At 39.7% G+C, this 22040-nt stretch overlaps 3 protein-coding genes across 3 annotated transcripts; 2 read left to right on the top strand and 1 right to left on the bottom strand.

Annotated features, from left to right (window-relative positions):
* Positions 1–1271: 1271 nt before the first annotated feature.
* Positions 1272–10106, bottom strand: lbhl (LBH regulator of WNT signaling pathway, like). The gene is made up of 5 exons (XM_061073457.1): positions 10067–10106; positions 9730–9910; positions 4623–4698; positions 2641–2941; positions 1272–1342 (listed from the first exon to the last, which is right to left on the bottom strand). The coding sequence occupies exons 1-5, from the start codon at positions 10104–10106 to the stop codon at positions 1272–1274; spliced, it is 669 nt and encodes a 222-aa protein (XP_060929440.1).
* Positions 10107–13709: 3603 nt separating this feature from the next.
* polr2i (RNA polymerase II subunit I) lies at positions 13710–16872 on the top strand. Its single transcript, XM_061073331.1, has 6 exons — positions 13710–13867; positions 13994–14048; positions 14904–14977; positions 15221–15295; positions 16377–16428; positions 16726–16872. Exons 1-6 carry the CDS (start codon positions 13806–13808, stop codon positions 16786–16788), a joined length of 381 nt encoding a protein of 126 aa, XP_060929314.1. The 5' UTR covers positions 13710–13805; the 3' UTR covers positions 16789–16872.
* Positions 16873–17013: 141 nt separating this feature from the next.
* pglyrp5 (peptidoglycan recognition protein 5) lies at positions 17014–19124 on the top strand. Its single transcript, XM_061073458.1, is given in 6 exon segments — positions 17014–17033; positions 17218–17276; positions 17279–17302; positions 17411–17606; positions 17700–17818; positions 18949–19124. Coding segments are annotated over 6 exon segments (594 nt in total).
* Positions 19125–22040: the final 2916 nt, after the last annotated feature.

Raw genomic sequence — 22040 nt, forward strand, 5'->3', positions numbered from 1 at the left:
TTTTTGTTCACTTCTCCTCTCTTTTCATTAAATGTAAAATTATTTCTCTGCTCCCTTCTTTCAAGACTTAGTTTGGTCTCACTGCACCTTTTAGCAATTAGTACCTTTTATCATTTATGCATCTATATACTTCTATACTTTCAACACCATACACCCTTTCCTGCAAGGGATCAATAGAGCTGATCATAACTTTATCTCGAAAAAGTTGTTGCAAAAACTTATTTTTTGCTGCCAATTCAAACAAACCGTAAAGTTGTAAAGTTGTAATGATGTAGGTGAATCCAGTATTAGATTGGATCATAATTTATATTATATTAGAACATTTCATTGATTTTAAAAAAGTGATATAAACCATACAAAACTAATTTGTTCTACTTTCATGTACCTTCTTTCATGTATTCATAATAACAATTTTACAGTAACGCAACAACTTTTCCAAATATACAAGTTATATCACTGATCAGCCTACACACAAACGTAAGTACACACTTCTACAAATCTCTGTGGCATCTACAACTGTTGTAATGAAAAGCGACTACAGCTGCCCTCTTTTTTATTTGGTTGAATAAAGGAAAATTAAACCTTTTGGAAAATTTTGTCTGTAACGATGACATTAGGTCATAACGCATGGCTGCCTCCATGAGAGATAGATGCAATGATGTCATGATAGAATGTGATCAGTGAAATCTTACAACGCTCGACAAATTCAAGAAAAGCTAAAACAGCGAGTCGATGCAGAGAACAGCCGGCACATTTTACTGCACTTTAATAAATACTGTACACTGTGAGGGTATGAGCTGGAAAATTTCCCCAGAAGTAACCAGCGGGGTCAATAGATGATTGATGAGGAAGATGTTTAATTAAGTACATGGCTGTTATCTGTATAACAGACACAGACAAAGTGTTGATAATGAAAGGGAAATGAAACTCCTGAGTGTGTGCATGTCAGCAAAGACTTTTTAAAAACACATATTTCTCAACTACCACCAACTTCCGCAAACTGACTCTCATGTGCGTGAGAATATGTCATTGTTTAGTTATGTTTGTGTACATGCTGATATAATTAAAAGCATTGTAACGTCACAGTTGTAGTGAAGCTATGTCTCAATGTCTGACCTCTAAATCACATCTGTGCTGTGCTTGCTTTACACTGATTGCAGCCCTCGCATCTTCTGTCTCTGGAAAAACCTGGTTGCAATGTTTCCTTGACATCTGTGATAAGGACTTATCTTCTGGGGGTCATCAGAGGAGCAGGTGTTTTTGTGGTTAAGTCAGTTGAGGGTCGGAGCGCTGCTCGGTGGAAGTGTGGGGGTGTCATCTCGAAATGCATCTGACTGCAGGTCTGTGAAGAAAAGAAGCATCGCTGTTTTAAAATTGTGTTTTTTAACTTTTTTTGGCTTTGATTACACAATACAACTGTTCATGTACAACTTGTATTTTCAACAGTTCCTCTCAGAGATCCAGAACATAATGGATCAAAGCTGAATTAATTAATAAAAATCTATCATTGAATGTATTACTGGTGGGATTGATGTGCAAGCGCTTCTCACTTCTTAAACACAATTTAAATATTCAAGGTAGATTTTAGCTTTTTCACACAGTTTGACTATTAAGCAATGCTTGTGGTGAATGGTCATCAGTTCTTGAGCAACAAGAAGAGTCTGTTCCATTTACGTACGTAGCCACTTTTGATCAAAAATTAAAAAAATTTGGGCACTACAAAAAACTTCAATTTCAAATTGTCTACACAAAATGACTCCTGGTGCTCACTGAACAGACATTTCAAAAATATAAATCCTAGTTTCTTTGGAGTGACAGTGGAGCTCATACGTCCACATAAGGCCCTTGATCGGGATATGCAATTCAATGGATTCTTTAAATATACATTATTTAAGTTACTTATGGATGTAGGCAAGTTTGGCTGAATCCACAAAGCCATGCTTCCATCAGGGACAGACTGGGATTCACCACATGAACAATAATTTCCAAACTGACACCTTATCTTGCTCTTTTTGTGAAATCTTCTTCCTCGACCTCTTTATTTATCCATTTTCCTGGACAAAGCTAAAGAAAGCAGATGCCAATCCACAGACGACCAAAACCAAAACACCTGGGTAGGTGGTTTGCTGACATGACAGCCAGATGTTTCAGCAATTACATATAAAGCAGAAGTAGGATAAGCGTCTCTTTTTAGATCTACTCTACTAATCTATAGTGTCTCTATATGAATGCACACTTTAATGAAAGAATAAGCACCTCAGTACTCATGGTTACAAGGCTACAAACATAATAATGAACGACCTTTCTGCTAAAAATTTGAAAAATCTGTTTATTTCCAGAATAGTTTTATTTTTCAAAATGCTGCATATTTCCATCCACAGTGATGTGAACTTTGTCAGGTTTTGCACCTGAAGTTAACTGTTAGGAACCGAGGATGTAAATTTCAGCAAAATTTGATGTAGTTGTACATGATTCTACTGGTGGCGAAAACAATGCAAACATTCAAAGTTCAAAGTTTAGTTGGCACAGTATACCGATAGTGAGTTGAAAAAGTAGACATGGTATTTAGACGGGAGCTAAAGGGGTTGTAGAAGCACTGGGAGAGTGGCTGTACAGTGTAGAGTAAAGTGTTCTGCTCACCAATGAGTGTCAAGCCGTGCTGTGGGTTCAGTATAACCGACGTCTCCTCTTCCTCCTCTTCCTCCTCCTCTCCCCAGTCTGCGATGTTAGCCGGGGGGATGCACTGCTCCAGGAACAGGTCCTCCTCATCTTGGTCCATGTCAATGCTCTCTGGAGGCCAGCGCAGCTCTCCACTCTCCACCTCGCTCAAATCTGTGGGCTCAACCACAATGGAGGGCAGACGCTCCTTCCCGTGGCCCAGGTCAGGGCTGATCAGGGTGGTTACTGGGGGCAGGACCACCTCCACAAGGTCAGGGAAGATCTGAACGAATAAAGGGGGAGAAGCAGTGCTTAATTTGTAAATCACAAGGTGCCGGATCGCAAAGTACATATAACAGCGCAGGGGTGACGAGACGGGCACAGGTCCCGGAACGCATACAGAAAACGGTGCTGAAAAAAACATGCAAATGCCCACTGACAATGCTGTGGGACTTACAAGCCTTAATTTCAATTAATATCCATGGTATAAATTTTATGACAATAATTTACAATTATTTTAGGCTATACAGCACAGGCAAATGCCCACATCAACACAGGTGGGACTTACAGTCAGCAATTCATTTCTCAACATAGATCTAACTTGTACAACATAAAAAATAAAAGTTCAAAGCTTACAATAAATCACATAAATCTTCCGTTATTATTATTTAAAGATTGGCTCGGCATATTAATAGACAGTATGCTCATCATATTTAGTCCAAAACACCCCACATCACGACCATGTCCGGATTCTCCTCCTCCTCCCGGAGGTTTTACTGCGTGTGTCTGTGGCAGTTCTGTGTCCTTTGGCCACCCACGACCTCACGTACGGGACTGGATTGAATTTAGCCAGGGGGGGTCCAACAAGATTTAGGAAGAGTAAAGATGATATGGTGGATGTGAGCAGAGAGGTACGGTTGGGAGTGTAAATTAAGTTCATTTGCGAAAATCCGCGCTCACATTCAGCACTCGCAATAGGAATGCTGTTGACAGCAACAAGTAGCTCCATCAGTTCATCGGGGATGTCTTTTCCATCCGAGTCTCTGTGTTTTCTGTAGGCCCGTATGACTGCGGGCGGGTTGGTAATGTTAAAGCGCTGGCACAGCGACTCAACCTCAGTCTCTCCATACAGCGCACCTGCGTCCTCGGGCCAGTACTGTGCGTAAAGCACCTTCAGCTCCTCAATTAACTTGTTGCACAAGTTGCAAACACAAAAATCAAATGAGAGATTTATTACAAAACGTCACATCAGCGGCGGTGTGTCTTTAGCCGCCGCCGCCCCCCCTGCCCTGGACGATGTAGCGAACCTCGTCAGCGGCGGACCTCTTGTCAGGGGGGGGGCGTGGCGGCGCCGGCCCACACAGCATTCGCGATCGACGTATTGGCCACTTGTAAGAAATCACTTTTTTTTTTGGCGTGACAAATTGGATGTGTGTCACACGCCGAAAGCGTGAGAGTTGTCAGCTCTGTATTAATATTTTTTTCAATTCGAGAGGTACCGGATCAGCTCAAATAAGTCCCGGAACACGGGCAGGCCAAAACCAAGAGGTGCCGGATCCTGTTCCGGCATGATCCGGCACAAATTAACCCCTGGGGAGAAGTGAATGAGACCTGAGCAGAAAGAAGTCCAGGGAAGAGGAAAATACTGCATCTATCTTGTTGTGAACTCAATTGTACTTACAAGTTTTTACAACTCTCATATTGACTAACCCAGATTACTCTCTCTCTCTCTCTCTCTCTCTCTCTCTCTCTCTCTCTCTCTCTCTCTCTCTCTCTCTCTCTCTCTCTCTCTCTCTCTCTCTCTCTCTCTCTCTCTGTTCTATCGAACAGTTTGTTACAAACCTGTTCTGATATTAACCTGGTGTTGAATTCTGCTGAATGAATTCAACTGGATCAAGGATTATTGAATAAAATAATTAGTAATTAGAGTCTTGTGACAGTATTGATGATGATGATGACCCTACCTGAAATGGCAATCTCTGGTCCTTCCTCTGCATGTCTTCATCGTTTGGATCTTGACCAGTCATGTCCTCCGTCCCTCTGAAACAAAAAACGTGAGATATTGGGACGAGATGACAAAACTTAAAACAGAAAAGAACAATTTCCAGTCTCAGGATGGAATGGAACATATTAACATCTTATAGCATCCTCTTCCCTTTACACTGAAGTCTGTCCTTAAGTCCCTTTGTTTGCTTCCTTTCGACACTGTCACTATTATTATTATGCATAACGATATTATAATCATTATTAGTATCATCATTACTGTTATTAATATGTTATTTGTGGTTAAGACAGTTGAGGTAAATGTTGGGGATAAAATACAGATAAGATTGTAGAAATCTCCTCAATATCCCATTAAAGTGAACCCATTATTAGAACACCCTAGAAAACCCTGGGTATTCATGTAGAATCTCTGCAAAAACAATCCGTTTAGACACCTATATGTATTGGTTTTGGGTGGGTCTTCATTTAGCATCGTCACTCTAGAATCATATGGCTCAAGACGATCAGGCCTTTTTGCTCGTAAAAACAATCATTCACTACACAAAATTACATTTGCAGTCACATGAATTATGTTTTAAAACAAATGTCAGAAATCTCTGGGTTCTCTGTGACTCTATATTGGATGAAGAAGTCTCAACCTGCTGTCTGTTCTCACCCAGATTTGCGGTCAAGGGTCCCCTTCATGCCCCCATGTCATAGCTGAATTATAGGATCACAGCATCCAAAGCCCTTGTCTTTTGATTGGTCAGATATTTTCTGTCCTGCATCTCATTGGCCAAAGCTGCTGTGAATCAATGTGTCGCTCACTCCAAAACACATTCATACTGCAGATTAGAACACTCAAATACCAGAATGGATTATGTTCTTTGATGCACGGCTGAATAAATGTGCTGCTCTGGAAACAGTTAGCCAGGAAGACGTTACCTTCACAAACCCAAGTCACCTGGGTTTTCTCTTAGCTCAGCCCCGATCCTGTGACCTCTGACAGTGTGTATGTTGAAATCACAACCTGCAGTGTCCATCAGGTGATCCTCACTTGTTTCACATACATGCACAAGGTTTTGTAATGACACAATCTGTTCAATCTTACACACTTAGTTTCAGGACAGATCTAATCTCTTGTCTTCATGTTTTTAGACGCTGCATGGGGCACGTTCTTTTGAAGAAGTTGTATTTCCCAACAGCAACATCAGTCAAACTAAATACATCAAACTGTTTTGAAACCCTTACTTTGTAAAGCTGCTCTCCTTTGTTTATATAACATGGTCATGTGTCTGAATGTGTCTTATGTTATTTTTAAATGGGACCTGCACTCTGATCTATGTCTGTCATGTGCATTGTGCATTACATTTTTGATCAAAAGTTGGAGAAGTACGTCAATGGAACAGACTCTTCTTGTTGCTCAAGAACTGATGACCATTCACCACAAGCATTGCTTAATAGTCAAACTGTGTGAAAAAGCTAAAATCTTCCTTGAATATTTAAATTGTGTTTAAAAAGTGAGAAGCGCTTGCACATCAATCCCCCCACTAATGCACTCAATGATAGATAGAATGATATATTTTTAAAGATACAAAGAAATGATGCTGATGACAATCTCTAGAAGACAAATCTAAAATGCAACTTCCCGCTATTCTGCAAAACATGATTGACTATGGGTAACACCCTTGGTCTTGATCAATTTCGGCAGGGCGCAGGTGAGGGTGCAAATATCCCATATGATCCTGGGGTCCACTACTGATGATGTGTCCTACAATTTTGAGAAAGATCTTCTCCTGGCGGAAAGCTGCAATCACCAGAAGGTGACTATAGAAGTAAACATCCACAGTAGATGTATCTGATAGTAATAATAGCACGGTGCCCTGGATATACTGAACATAAGTGACATTAACACTGAGTGTTAACTTCAAAGCAAGGATATGACTTTGCATTTAAAGTGCATTCAAATCTTACAGCTACTCAAATATTATGAAAGGAGTTTTTTACTTTTTTACTCTTGAGAGAATCATACAAAATTAGGGTTAGGTGTTAGGGTTTTTAGCCATTTTGGTGGGTTTATGTGTTACATTTTAACAATGTTTTTCCAAGTTTAGGCTACATCCTACCATAAATAAAACACAAAGAGGGAAATAGATTTTAGCCATATCATTAATATCATCATTTCTAATTACGAAAAAACTGAGACTGTGAAAAAATCCATCTTATGTCATCAGTGGATCCCCCTCCTCTTCTTTCCATCTCTACAAATTTCAGTCCCACTCTCTTTAATTCAACACTCTTATGGTCATTTAATGCGACAAATGTTTGCACAGCCGTACAAAAAAAAAAAAAACGAGGACGCTCTGTCCTCAGCTAAATAGGATCAGCTTTGGGAGGATGCTGTCATTTTTTGACCCACTTTGTGACTGTGCACCGCCCGACAGTGCAATTTCTGATATTACACAGCCGACAACTGTGGCATGCTAAGCTGTTTGTGTGCCACCTGGGATGGAAACTTTCAGCAGCCATTATGATGAAGGAGCTTAACCTCCATGTAATCCCGCTCATATACACTCACTCCAAACGCCTGCACACTTCAGCTCTATCAACAATCAGTCTTTGTTTGTTTGTGCAGCGTGTTCAGCACGTAGGGAAACAAATCCTTCTTGGAAATAAAAAATAGCTATTTTAAAGATGGTTTTTAAATCATAAAATATTGAAGTAACGCTTAGAGCTCAATGAAAGGTTCCATTAGCAGGGTAGGGCACTGGCCCCACCTCAAATCTGATTGTGACCTGAAGTGTCCCTGTCCTGTAAGAAGTCAATTTAAAATAAACTAGTCAATTTCTAACATAAAACTAACAATAAATGATAAACATTTTAAAGACATTTTATTCTACAAGCTTTCTTGAAGAAGCTTGAACAAAATTGCACTCTGTGCAAAATTGCGGCGCCTTTTTGGCCCCTCGTTCAAAAAGATCCTAGATTGTCCACAAGCCTTATCTGGTACAAATCATCACTGAAGATGATTCAGAAGACAAAAGAAGATTTCACATTTCTGCAATGACCTCAAACCTCCTAAAAGTATATTGTTAAACCGAGGCCTAAGATAGTGTCATCCAGAAGAGGAACTGTGGCAGGAAGAGAGCTGTGATAATAATATACTATCCAGAAAACAAGAAGACATGTTGCGTTTAAACGTCCCTTGCATCATGAAAGTACTAATAAAACATCGCTGAAGAAATTCTCAGGTCACATTAGGCCATGAGGTTTTCCTGTTTTATCACAGCGGTTCTACACATCAGTAACATTACTGTTGTATTTGATTGATAAGTCAGAAAACCTTCAAACAAACAATCAAACACGGACATTCACTTTGTCACCTCTTGATGTTTTTACTGTCATTTCTCTCACCCTTTCTTCCTCCAACCATTACACACATACCTATGCAAAACTTCGGCTGTCCACATCCTTTCACACACACACACACACACACACATACACACACACACACACACACACACACACACACACACACACACACACAGGGGTAGTCTCATGGGTCAGCTGTTTCTGCATCACAGCCTTGAACTTATACATCTTGCTGACTTTCACCTACATGCAGGATGTGCATGTAGGTTATTATCATTTATTTTTTTTCAGTTGTCTAACATTGTTTAACATTGATGCTAAGATAAGATGACATACAGAAACTACACAATGCATTTCAATGCTTGACCACAGAGCGCTGGCTTTTGTAAAAGACCTCTGATTGAAACTGATATCTTATCATTTCCTGGTTTATTCTGTGTACCTTGTTTTCTTTGCGTGAATTGCTCAACAGGGGATTTACAATGTCTCATTCTACCCTCAATCTGCACCGGCCGTTTGACCACGCCTGATCTTGTCTTGATGAGACTACACACACACACACACACACACACACACACACACAAACACAGCGTTGTCTCAATGGCTCAAGAGGAAATAACATTGACTTACATCAATTTCCTGGATATTTACTCTGACCCTAACCAGAGTTTCTACTTGTTTTACCCTAATCCTAGCCCAAACCTCACATTAACCCAATTTTGATTTAACCTTAGCCTAACTCTAAAACATGTCTTCAAATTAAAATGTAGTGATGGACGTCTTGGGGACTTTTTTGTCCCATAGGAAAGACAAGTGTGACTGTGTGAACAGCATAAGCAAAACCTTAAGGCCGGCGCATGCTTCTGCGTTTTCACGGGAACGGAGACGCAGGAGCCCTTCCGGGCCCCTCACGGCGTCGGCCAATTTTTCTAACTAGACGGCAAAGCCCCGCAAGCGTCACCCGGCCGCGAGCGCTGTGATTGGTCTGCTGACTACATCATTTCCGGAGTCGCATTTCCGGTTCATGCCCGGAAACCACGGAAGATTTAGAAGAACGAATATGGACCAGATAGAAGAGCATTTGGCAGAAGAGATCCGACACTATGTCCACTAGTATAACCCGTCACTAACCGGCGAATTTTTCCGCCAGAAAAAGGCTCTGCGGAGCCGCCGTGGCGATGTAAATAAATCGCTCTTCTTCGTGCAACACACGAAGAAGAGCCGACTTCGACAAAAAACATTACTGCGCCTAGTGTTCTGGCGGGGAATTGCATGGCAACACGCGCAACGGTTGGAGAACCATGAATGACAACGAGTCCTGCGTTACAGCTGCGTGCCTGCGGGCCCCTGATAACGCAGAAGCATGCGCCGGCCTTTATCCCCTAACCTTAACCATGACCCTAACCTTAACCTAACCACAATTCACTTACCCCAAACCTAATCAGGACCTTACAAATGTTTGCATCGTTTAGTCTGCGCTGTGGTCCCCATGAGGTCTACTGGTCTGTGCTGGAAAAGTCCACAAAAGGCAACAAAAACTAGCACACACGGACACACTCACATAAAACATTTTCCGATCCATCCAAGTAATCAAATATACACTGGGTGTACATAAGGTGAATAGTGCACTATAGTAGAAGACTTCAACCAGCAAAAGCATATTAGCATGATTGATATATGTATTTCAAATACACAAACACTTCAGCGGCCTCTTACCCATCAGGTGCAATCAGGAAGAGGTCTTCTCCATCTTGGCACAGCTCCACACTGGTGAAACCCGGCTCCTCCACAGAGAATGCAGGCAACTCCAGTGGAGGTGCAGAAGGAGATGAGCAGCTCCCCCAGCATTCCTCCTCTGGAGAGCCCTCAGTGAGGCTTCTGGCCTCCAGGGCGAAGCCTGGATGGAGGGTTCCTCAATCCACAGGGATTCCCTCAAACTTCAGCAGGGGATTAGGATGGTTGAGATGTGCCTGTTATCCTGTGGACAGTCAGGACCACACCTGTCTCACTTGTCCAGATCAGTGCTGAGTCTGCCTGCTCGTCCACAGCCTACATGCACTCCCGTCTCTCCAGCGTCCAACTTCCTTCCTCATGTCTCCGTCTCAATATCCCTCCCTGTCCCACCCCAACCCACCCCGCTGCCGGGCTTTAGAGAGGAGCAGGATTACTGTCTCTTTCGATTACAGAGGCTGGATGGGTGACGTCAGCCAGGCTTGACAGTCCCCTCTGATGAGTTGGCACACTGGGTTGCTGGTGCATCTGCAAGGAAACACACAAAGGACACACAAAGGACACACTAATGGCACACGGCCTAACTGTTTATGAAGACTACATTGACAGTACAAGAGTGCAACTGCTCACAAAATGGTCAAGATGATATTTTAAACAACTCAGCATTAGTTCCTTTCTGTCTTTCAAATCTATTTGTCTCGCGCTCTGGTTTTCCAACTGTGTGTGCTGTTGCTCCATGAGTGGATTTAGATTTGGACGTTTCATGGAATTAGCCCAGGGATCAAGGGCTCAGGGGTAGCGTGGGGATATATATATATATATATAACAGGCACCCACTATTGCTAAAGAGACAGAGCACTGTTAACAGCAGTGTGTAATCCCCTCTGTAGGCTAAATCAGTGGGCTATAAATGGAACTAGGTAGAGAAGTAGCCAGTGCAACAGGCTACTTCTTCTACTTGCACAACTTTTGGGATTTTTTAAACTCTAATCTGCGTGTTCTATAAGTGATCAGGACGGTACTTCTTCTTGACTCAAGTGCTTGAACATACATATTGTGCTCGTGCTTCCCTATCAATAAAGACAAAATGTCAAAACTCGATCAGTCACATTGTGTGCAGGTGACTTGAGTGGAGGTACAGAAGGAGGTTTCGTAGGTCAACTATATGTTAACCAACAATTTGCAGGACACAATACACCATGTAATAAAAGATGCATTAACTCGGAAATTCCCTGATATGTGTCTTCATCTGCCTTGTAGATGACTCATATTGCTTCACAGTAAACATTTCTGTATTGCCCTGATATTATTGCATGAAACCATCTGTATTACAATACTAAGCATGTTTTTTTTCTGTCTTTCCAACAGTAAGATAAGGTCCTGAACTTTTATCATAGTTGAAATGCAGATTCCTGCATTCGCTGCCTGCATTCCTCACTTTATATACTATTGTTTAACCAGATATTACCAGTCATAAAAACCAGCACTGACACAAAAATGTTTTGTCATTTTTATTCTCCTTATAATAAATTCCCTACCATTTAGAAGAAAGAACTCCCAAGATAAACAAACCGGTTCCAAACTAATCTGAATAACACTTCAGTTGGTGTCTCTGTCTTTGTAACATGTATGGCATTCTTCTGCGAGCCAGCAACAGGTAAAAAGCTGTTTGTTTGATTGTATTTGTTATAAAGAGGCCAAGCATAAAAGGTAGTGATGGCGAGATGAAGCTTCATGAAGCATTGACGCTTTCCATCCAATTGGTTCACTCATGGGCCGGAGCTTCATGGTGCTTCATTTGCTCTACTGGGATTTTTTAAACTCTAATCTGCGTGTTCTATAAGTGATCAGGACGGTACTTCTTCTTGACTCAAGTGCTTGAACATACATATTGTAAGCTAGAGACAGAAACACTGAAACTATTTACCTGTGTGTGAAGATGTTGTTGTGTCTCGATTCAGTTCCTATTCTTTCTTCTGGTTTAGGTTTACTCTATAATTCTGTTTTTCCTGCCTCTTGTTGTAGTGTTGTTACAAAAGAGTGATATCAGTTTAAAGAGATGTGATCACCATCTGTTAATCTGTCGACACCAGGATGGTGACTCATTTGACTCTGTGAATTAAAAATAATTCTGAATACCATTACTAGTCTCCACCTTTGCTATTGCAGATAATTAGTGCTTTTAGTTTACATTTCGTTGCCTCTGTACTTGTACTCTGTGTAATGACAATAAATTGAATCCAATCCAATCCAATTTCTGAGAGCAGACAAGAATTTGTCAAATCCCCACAAACAGTCAGTGAGACTGGATTTTGTGCTTGTCAGAACAGTTAATTATTTTTTTTTTATTTTCAATCACTTACTCAGCTGCTTTAGACTGAAATCAGCAGATATACTGGTCAGTCTTTAGATAGCATTGCTTATATTTTACTTTCTTCCTCCCTGCACAGTCACTTTTAATATGAGATCTAATGGTTTTTTACCAAGTCTGTACAGTCGTGTATAAAGAATTTAAAGTCATTCAGACATTTTAATTTTGCATAACCATGTCCCTAGTCATAGTAAACATTACATAGATGAAAGCATATTTGCTTTTATTTAAAATTACTATAATCATTGGGTGGCATTTTGATTTTATTTGGCAGTAAACTGTTTGAAGACAGACATGGAGGCTCCAGTCCTCCTGCAGTGGCCTCAGGTTTGGTTCCAACCCGGCCCTTTGCTGCATGTCTTACCCACACTCTGTCCCCATTTCATGCTCGTGCTTCCCTATCAATAAAGACAAAATGTCAAAACTCGATCAGTCACATTGTGTGCAGGTGACTTGAGTGGAGGTACAGAAGGAGGTTTCGTAGGTCAACTATATGTTAAACAACAATTTGCAGGACACAATACACCATGTAATAAAAGATGCATTAACTCGGAAATTCCCTGATATGTGTCTTCATCTGCCTTGTAGATGACTCATATTGCTTCACAGTAAACATTTCTGTATTGCCCTGATATTATTGCATGAAACCATCTGTATTACAATACTAAGCATGTTTTTTTTCTGTCTTTCCAACAGTAAGATAAGGTCCTGAACTTTTATCATAGTTGAAATGCAGATTCCTGCATTCGCTGCCTGCATTCCTCACTTTATATACTATTGTTTAACCAGATATTACCAGTCATAAAAACCAGCACTGACACAAAAATGTTTTGTCATTTTTATTCTCCTTATAATAAATTCCCTACCATTTAGAAGAAAGAACTCCCAAGATAAACAAACCGGTTCCAAACTAATCTGAATAACACTTCAGTTGGTGTCTCTGTCTTTGTAACATGTATGGCATTCTTCTGCGAGCCAGCAACAGGTAAAAAGCTGTTTGTTTGATTGTATTTGTTATAAAGAGGCCAAGCATAAAAGGTAGTGATGGCGAGATGAAGCTTCATGAAGCATTGACGCTTTCCATCCAATTGGTTCACTCATGGGCCGGAGCTTCATGGTGCTTCATTTGCTCTACTGCGCCATCAAGTGGACAATAAATGTAAAACAGGCAGAGTGATAATAATGACACCATGACTTTGGTGCGTGAGGCTTTGCATTGATTAAATTAATGAATGATGTTTCTGACGCCAATACATAAATTATGAACTCATTAATATGGTGTCTGTCTTTATGATACAATGGTGGGGTCAAAAGGGAAAGTGGAAATAAATTGGGCAGAGGGTGGTTGTGATGTGACTGTGCTTGTGTTACTAGGGAGAACATTTAACACGTAAAATAGGGACAACATTTTATTCATTTTTATTTAAAAATTATGACGTTCGCGGTGGTACGGCCGGCTCGCGTGGCTTCGAACGTCATTAACACAAGCCTCGACATGTGACGTCACAACACTATCGCCCTCCGACTCCTAGGAGGCGCTCTCTCTGGGGTGAGCCCATGTTTATTATTACACAGCACATGCGCAGATGCCGTGTTTTCAAACGGCTGGACGCGCTAGCGGCAGTGCGCAGTGACCTAGCCTCACATCTGTTCTATTTGTCAAGTTTATCTTCCATCACTAGTTCCTCCGATGGATTTAGACGCTGGAACTTACGAACCCGGGTTTGTCGGGATTCGGTTTTGTCAAGAATGGTGAGTCTGTGGCCAAATGGAGGTTAGATAAGTCCACCTAGCTAACTAGCTAGCTACTAGCTGCGACATGTGAAACTGACTTTGTTTAACTCTGAACCCGCTTAACACACGGACTCTGTGTTGCAGTAACAACATGTTGTACCCTAAAGAAGACAAGGAGAACCGGGTCCTGCTTTATGCGGTGAGTGTCTCGTTGCCAGGGGCGGATTCTGCCTCTGGTCTGTAACATGAAAAGTTACGAGTCCATCACAGCTGTTTGCTCCCTCAGATAATTTACCTGAAGCCTAAACACACCAGAGTGTTGAGGTGGTGTTCAAGTCCGATATCGAGTGGACAGACATTCGATGATCCTCCTCTATGAATGAGTTATGATGAAATCACGTCAAACATTTACGTGTGTCCCTGATATAAGGGTCATTCTCTGTTGAAGCAGAAATGACGAATGGTCACTTATTCTTAGGTTCATCGCCACCTCAACATTTAAACGTAGTTTTACAATAAGATGCATTTAGCCTATAAGCTCTGTTCCTACTAGGACTACTGGGGATCGAAGAAAATGCAAAGATTGCTGATAATATAAAGTATATTTCTTGACCGATTCTTGAACTGAGAGATACACATTTATAAACTTTTTAAAAAGCGCTAATGTTTCACGAAATTTCATTTGTAACAATGACTACTAAATATGTCTTTCAAAATGAAGGCATATATGCAAACTTTAGTTTTTTCTTGTAAAGAATAGTTAAATAAAATAACTAAATACATCCTTATAAGAATTGTGAGGTCTAAGTATTTTTCCTGAGTGATTAAAACAAATGAACAGCCAAACTATGATGGGACTTCCCTACTTCTCTGAAGAGAGCAGATACCGTAATGACTCAAGTGACTCTGACCTGCCGCTGTTTGTGGCAGTTGCAAACTTATGAGAAGGCTGTGTGCATAGATGTCTATTGTATGCCTCTAATCCATTTTTCTGTATCAACCAATAACCGTTTTGTCCTGTTTTGTGTGTAATTGAAATTATCTCCACCCACAGTGCAGGAATTGTGACTACCAACAAGAGGCAGACAACAGCTGCATATACGTCAATAAGATCACACACGAGGTTGAGTAAGTAATAAAAACCACTGTGCCCAACTTTTTATTAAGAATGCGATATGCTTGAAATGTGACTAATACAGTTCATCAATCCCAGTTTAATTTCTGCTTTAAAATCTGACCTTCTTCCATAACCACTAATGCATTACAAAAGTGTGTATAACAGTTAAAATAGAAACCACTTGGCTTTTCCATGATGATGGAGCCAAAATATTGAAAGAAACACGTTTCCAATGTAATATTGTTTTTCTCCAGTGAGCTGACGCAAATCATCGCTGATGTATCTCAGGATCCAACTTTACCAAGAACAGAGGATCATCCCTGTCCCAAGTGAGTTATACCACACACACTTTTTGGGCTCTGCCATTAATAGCGTGTCTTCTATTTATTTGCTGTTTTATAATACTAATAATAATCTTTATTTATTAAGCACCTTTCCGAAACAAGGTTTACAAGGTGCTTTACATAATCAAAGCAACAGGGATCATAAAAGTGTAATCACAAGAGCAGTATCGATAGAGCAGTATAACAAGCAAAACATATGCTAAATGCTATTTATTTAGCTGAATGCTAAATAAACAAAATACGTAAATAAAAAATTAAGAGAGAATCACAGGAAGGTTAGTCCATCAAAGTGCTTTTATTCTTGACCAGCCAGCTAACCTCTCCATTTGAATTGGAGAGACAGACTTTCAAAGTTTTTTGGCTTTTTATAACATTGTGGTCGTATTCGGAAAATCCGATTAGTATTTTCTATTTCTCTATTTATTGTTGATATGTGACCTTAACCCAGTTGTCACCTTTTGTGACAAAAAACTTGCTGCATATATATTTAGGGATACACAAACTAAACATAGACGTAGTGGGTTTAAACAATTACCTCTCTCTGCTGTAGTCATCTAATTCACATTATTACTAAATTGATGACTCATGGTGGTCACCACAGACACCCCAGTCAAGACAGCACACCACTTATTGACTTTATATGGACATTTTTGAAAGTATTTATGATGATTAAACAATCTGACTGTAGATACACTCACACATGCAGGGGCAGTGTGGAAATTGCAAAGGGCACTGACTTTTTTATCTTCACCAAGAAGGTTATGATTTTGTCTGCATTTTATTTAGTTTTTTGTATGATTATGAAAAAACTACTCAACCAATTTCCATGAACATTTTTGGAAGAGCACAATTACATTTTAGTGCAGATTCAGCAATGTTTTTTCTATTTCTCTATTAGTAACACTCTAATATTATTATATTAATATAATATGTATTTTTATTTAATGTTTTTGTACACATTTTAAACTTTGTATTTGTTCCCCTGCATAAACTTTGGTTCCCTATAGAGCACGGTAATGTAGATTTAGACTGTTATTGATTTTGCACAAACCATGTCTCTTCCCAGATGTGGTCACAAGGAGGCAGTGTTCTTCCAGTCCCACAGTATGAAGGCAGAGGTAATTATGAATTAAATACACTGTGCATGACCTTTAGTCTTTAGATAGTGTATGGATGAGTTTATCAGCTTTCTGTGGTCAGCATGTCATTTTTCACTTGTTAATGAAAAGGCTTGAGGACAATATTGTACCGACCTGCCCCCCTCATCCACACTTACCCACCATCCTACCATGGTCAATTATGAAAATCTCAGCAAGGAAATATATTGGCTTTGTCGTCCACAAATCTTTTGTCTGGATTTCATCAACTGAATAGAAGACGTACTTTTTTAAACTAACGCTGTGTTTTTCTTCCAGGACGCTATGAGACTGTACTATGTCTGCACGGCTCCTCACTGTGGACACAGATGGACGGAGTGAAGCTGATCATAATGTGTCAATTTATTTTTAACAGTTGTCATTTTCAAATGTGTTTGTTAGATTAAAAGAATCGTTTGTTTAAAATGTCTCTGAGTCTTTATTCAAACACACAGACACACACCTGTGCTTTTGGCAGCATGGATAGTTACTTGTCATCTACAGTATTATATACAGTTTCCGGAGTTACACCTTTTTGTGTTTCCTTTGACTCCTGTGATATTTGGCATGAACTTTGACGCAGTCTTGTCTGATTTAGAGGAAATAAACCACATTTACTGCTCAACATAGAATATTTAGTTTCAATCCCACTTCCTTTTTCTTCAAATGTATATTCCAAACCGGTTCAGTTGTGTCACTGCAGCTGATTACTCAGCCATGGAAAATAACATGAAGGTGTACTTCCCATGACCACACCTCCTGAAAAAGCAGGCTCTTGGATAAGGCGGCTGCACCCTCTGCTGCTAGTCAGTCAGAACAACTGAAGGCAACAGGCATCAAGTCATGGAGCAAAATGGTATGACAACAAACTGCCTTATCTAGTTCAATGATTACTTCTGATGACATTTTCAATGAAGATGTAAGCCAATTTTTTGTTTAGAATATGATTCTGATTGTCTTTCAGTGAGTATAGTGTCAAGGGCGCAGTGGGGAGCAGCTCCACCTAAAGAGAGGGAGAGTCTGAAGAGCTTGGCCCGAAGAGTTGTCATACACCACACTGCAACCCCAAGCTGCAGTGGCCTGGAGAAGGGTAAGAAGCAGGTCTTCAGCATCCAGCGAGTTCACATGACAGAGAGAGGCTTCAGTGACATTGGATATAAGTGAGTAGCTTTGTCTTTAAATGTCATGGACGTTTGGTATCTGCCAGTTTTCAGTCTTCAAAGATTCTCAGAATCACTTTGTGTTTGTGTCAGTTTTCTCGTTGAAGAAGGCGGCATCGTGTTCGAGGGCCGTGGCTGGGGTGTGGTTGGGGCACATTCCAAAGGAAACAATCATGACTCCCTGGGCATTGCCTTCATTGGCAATTTCAACAGTAAGCTATTTTTTTTCTTTATCATTATATTGACGCAGCAATAACAGCACATCCAGAGGTGGCAGAAGTACACACATTCTTTACTCAAGTTCAATTTTATTTGTATAGCCCACATTCACAAATGTGCCTCAAAGGGCTTAACAAGGTGCGACATCTTCTCTCCTAACCCTTACTAAAAAACTTCTTTTAGTGGAAAAACCTCAGAGTTGCAAGTGAGGGATCCCTCTCCCAGGACAGAGAGAGGGCAATAGTTGCTGCTAATAAAAAAATATTTAAGAAGTTACAGGGGTACAGATACTGCAAGTGTGGTAGTGTTCAAAACTACCACATGGAAAGTATAAGTTATGAATCTATTTCTTTACTCAAGTAAAAGTATAAAAGTAGAGGCATTGAAATATACTCAAAGTATAAAAAGTTTCCCTAGGACATTTCTCCCAGCTGTATCTGCACAAAGCCATCTGAGACTCATGTCACATCAATATCATTTGGAGACTATTTAACTTTAACCACTCTTACTTCAAGTAGGATATGAAACAATAAACTAAAAACAAGTTGAAGCAAGAAAAGAATTGTGAGCATGAAAAACTTTCCAGCAGAAAATCTGTACAATGTATTGAATGAAGTATTCCTAGTTTAAATAAGGCCGGGGTTTGGGAATGTTTATTTGCTGTGCTTCTTCATCAATGTTGGCTGATTCTTCACTTACTTCTGTTTCGTCTTGATGCGTCTTTTACGTTGTGTTACCTAGGTTGTGTGTGATATTCACTGATAGATATTGAACAAGGAATCTTCTTTTCTGTGTTCAATGATGCAAAATATTTTTTTTACATTCTCTCAAATGCATTAAAATGAAAGTAACGAGCCTGTTCAAAAATTGTTAGGGGTTGAAAATACAGATATTTGTGTTAAAATCTAGGGAGTAAAAGTAAACATTTGTTGAATAAAATAAATACTTAAGTTAAGTAAACAAACCTGAAAAATCCACTACAATAAAGTCATGAAGTATTTGTTATTAGTTTCTTCCCACCTCTGAGCTCATTATGTATCTATAGGGTGTAGGAGCATAAAGAGCTGCAGTTTCAATGAGCTTTCAGCACAGAGATAAAATGCTTTTTGTTTTTTGATTTCAGATGATGTACCAAGCAAAGAGGCGATACTGTCGGTCAAACAGCTTCTGCAATCTGGAGTTTCCCAGGGCTTTTTATGTAAAGAGTTTTCTCTGTTGGGACACAGAGACCTGGCTGACACAGAATGTCCAGGAGAGAAGCTTTATTCTGCACTACCAAAACTGAGGGGAACCATATAAATCCTGCTGGCCGTGTTGGAGGAGGATTCTTTCTGGTATGAAAAATAGATCCTTGGATGATGCACGGAAGCTTCCTTTTTTTTTTCAGTCTTCAGTTGTGAAAGAGAGATGTCACACAGATTTCACAATGAATTTGCTGCCTTTTTCTCTCAGAGAAAGACATCAGAATCTGGGTCTATTGCCAAGTAGGTTTACACATACAAGGATGTTGCTGTGGTATATTTGTGCTTATGTTTAAATATAAAAATATAGTATAATAAAAAAAATTGATTATATATTTCAAAAACTAAAAAGAGATATGTGTAATATGAACATTGAGACCATGAGATGATGAGACCCAAAGTCCCTGTCAAGAAGGACAAAATGTTGACAAACTATTTAAGATATGTAAAAAGATATGTCAGAATCTTTTAAACTGAATCCAGGTGGCAACATTTTTTTGTGGTGTACGACACATTTTACATTAGGGATACTTCGTTTTATATTGTTATCAGAGGACTATGGTGCAAAATAAACATTTCCTTGAATTTAACCCATTCTACCAGCTTTTGGAAATAAATACCAGTTGTTACTGATATTCTGATTATTTAATTAATTAATTAAACGAATGCAGTTTGCGCTGTAAACCTGCATATTTGGGATGGGCTGTTTTCCTGGTCTGAGTTAATGCTCTGGAGCTACATCATGATTATTTGTCATTACTGAGTCACTTCTTAATTGTGTGCTCGACCCTGTGTGCAGAGATTTTTATAAACAGTCTGATGCAGACTTATAACCCTAACCCAAACCTTACACCCAGCCCGTCCACTGCGAGCTACTCACTCAACAAAATCAGGACTGTTTGCTGTCCTGGCTCCTAAATGGTCAAACAAGCTCCCCAATGACATAACATTTTTTTTGAGTAGCGATTTAGTAGCACTTATATGGCACTAACCTATAGCACTTTGTAGTTTGGTTTTATTGAATTCTACTTTCTTGATTCTTCTTGTTCTGGGTTTGTACCCTCATGGTTGAATGCACTTATTGTAAGTCGCTTTGGATAAAAGCGTCAGCTAAATGAAATGTAATGTAATGTACCTGGTTTATCTGTAGTAAAAATTTGATCGTCAATGTTTTTTCATAAAATCATTTCTGTTCAGGCATGAGGCTCATATATTTTTTTAAATGATTTTATTTCTCTCTATATATATATTACATAATAGTTAAAATATCTGTTAAGCAAGTGACACAATCCTCAGACCCAAGTTCACATCTTTTCAAAACATAATCTCTGTATTACAGCTCAATTTTAAGCATTGCAGCAAAATATCAACAGTGTTTTATTACTTTGAAGAAAAAATGCCAAACAGGAAGTGATTCTGTGAGTGCTGTTGCCATTTCAGACCACCACTGTAGTTCCTCCAAGGATGAAACGTTCAACAGTCAAACCTTTTAATATTTATTATTGATAATTTGGTTAACATTTAAAGAATTGCATCGCACCAAATTAGATACTGCACTTCCCTAGGCTATAATGAATACACATGGCAAGTGTGAAGTCGACCAGATGATCACTTTGCAAGATATCTATTCCACACGCAGACAAAAAGACATTTGAGGAATTAGTAGGTAGATGTCTCTCTGTGCTTGCCCTCTACCAAAAAGGTCAAAGTTTACCCATTTTGTTGCACTGCTGCTTGGATTTCACCATCTGGGCCACAAACACTTGAGTAGTAGTCCTCTAACAGAATGAATTAAAATAACAATGTAATGTGTTTTATAAAGGCCAACAGGTTGTCTTTGTGTGGAGGAGAGAACAGAGAATAAGATCTATGGGGATTACAAGTGTTGAGACAGCAGTGCGTGCTTTCTGCAGCTCCTCAAACATTCCCAGCAAGTGCTTACTTGTGAGAACAGGGGATTACAGTGGGAGGCCCCTATCAAATTGACCAAAGAGAGGTTATAATGGTAACAGTTTACATGTGTTTTTCCAGTCATCGTGCCTGATGTCTGGCGTATGACCTCGGTCATACGCCAGACAAGACGTTATACAGCTTTGATGACATAAAAAAGGTATGAAATATAAGTAAGGAAAAGCACGGCCTGTTGTCTGAGGTGGTTCAGGCCTGTTACTTTTATATAAGATTAAATGATCCATACTTTCTACTGTGGTCAAAAACATTAATAATATAATCTTTATTATACTTTTTTAGTTTATTCAATCAAAGGGGAGAAAAAATCATCTCACAAAAATGTCCCTACTATGACCTTTGCCCCCCTCAGAGCCTGCACTGGCTTTTACTGTTGACAAATCTTTTAAAGGCCACTGAGTTAGAGACACACTGGATTAACGTATCAGGACTGATTTCAATGCACAAACAGGTTTTTTCAGTGTGTAATTCACACTTATACACACTTTTTATATAACTCAAAAAGAATATATATATATACACTCCTATATCATGAAAATAGGCTCTCATATAGTTTTCCAGGTGTTTGTCTATATAACCTTATACCTGAAAATGTAACAGATACTTCACCATGATTCGGGAAAAGGTTAAGTCTCGGGCACAGATAAATGTAAGAAAGAGCACAGATATGGCAGAGTGAGTGTTTTATAAACCTCATCAGAAAAATACACAATATAAAAGCAATTAAGGATGTTTGCAGGGGCGTTTCAAGAGACTTCGGGGGCTCGAGACAAAATTGATGTCAACCCAAAACAAACAGACCTCCGCCTCCTCACTGTCCTGTAGTCAGCCAACCATAGAAGTTAAGGGGGGGTTCTTGTAAAACTGCTGTTATTGTGGACTTACATAATCAGCCAGTTTCGGGAGGGCCCCCATATCCCTGTTTTGCCTATACTATGTTGCAACGCCCCTGGATGTATGGTGGCCTTTGAACCAGTACTGTCAAACTAAGAATATCATACAACAT

This window comes from Limanda limanda, chromosome 6, assembly GCF_963576545.1.
Source record: "Limanda limanda chromosome 6, fLimLim1.1, whole genome shotgun sequence".
Classification (NCBI taxonomy): Eukaryota; Metazoa; Chordata; class Actinopteri; order Pleuronectiformes; family Pleuronectidae; genus Limanda; species Limanda limanda.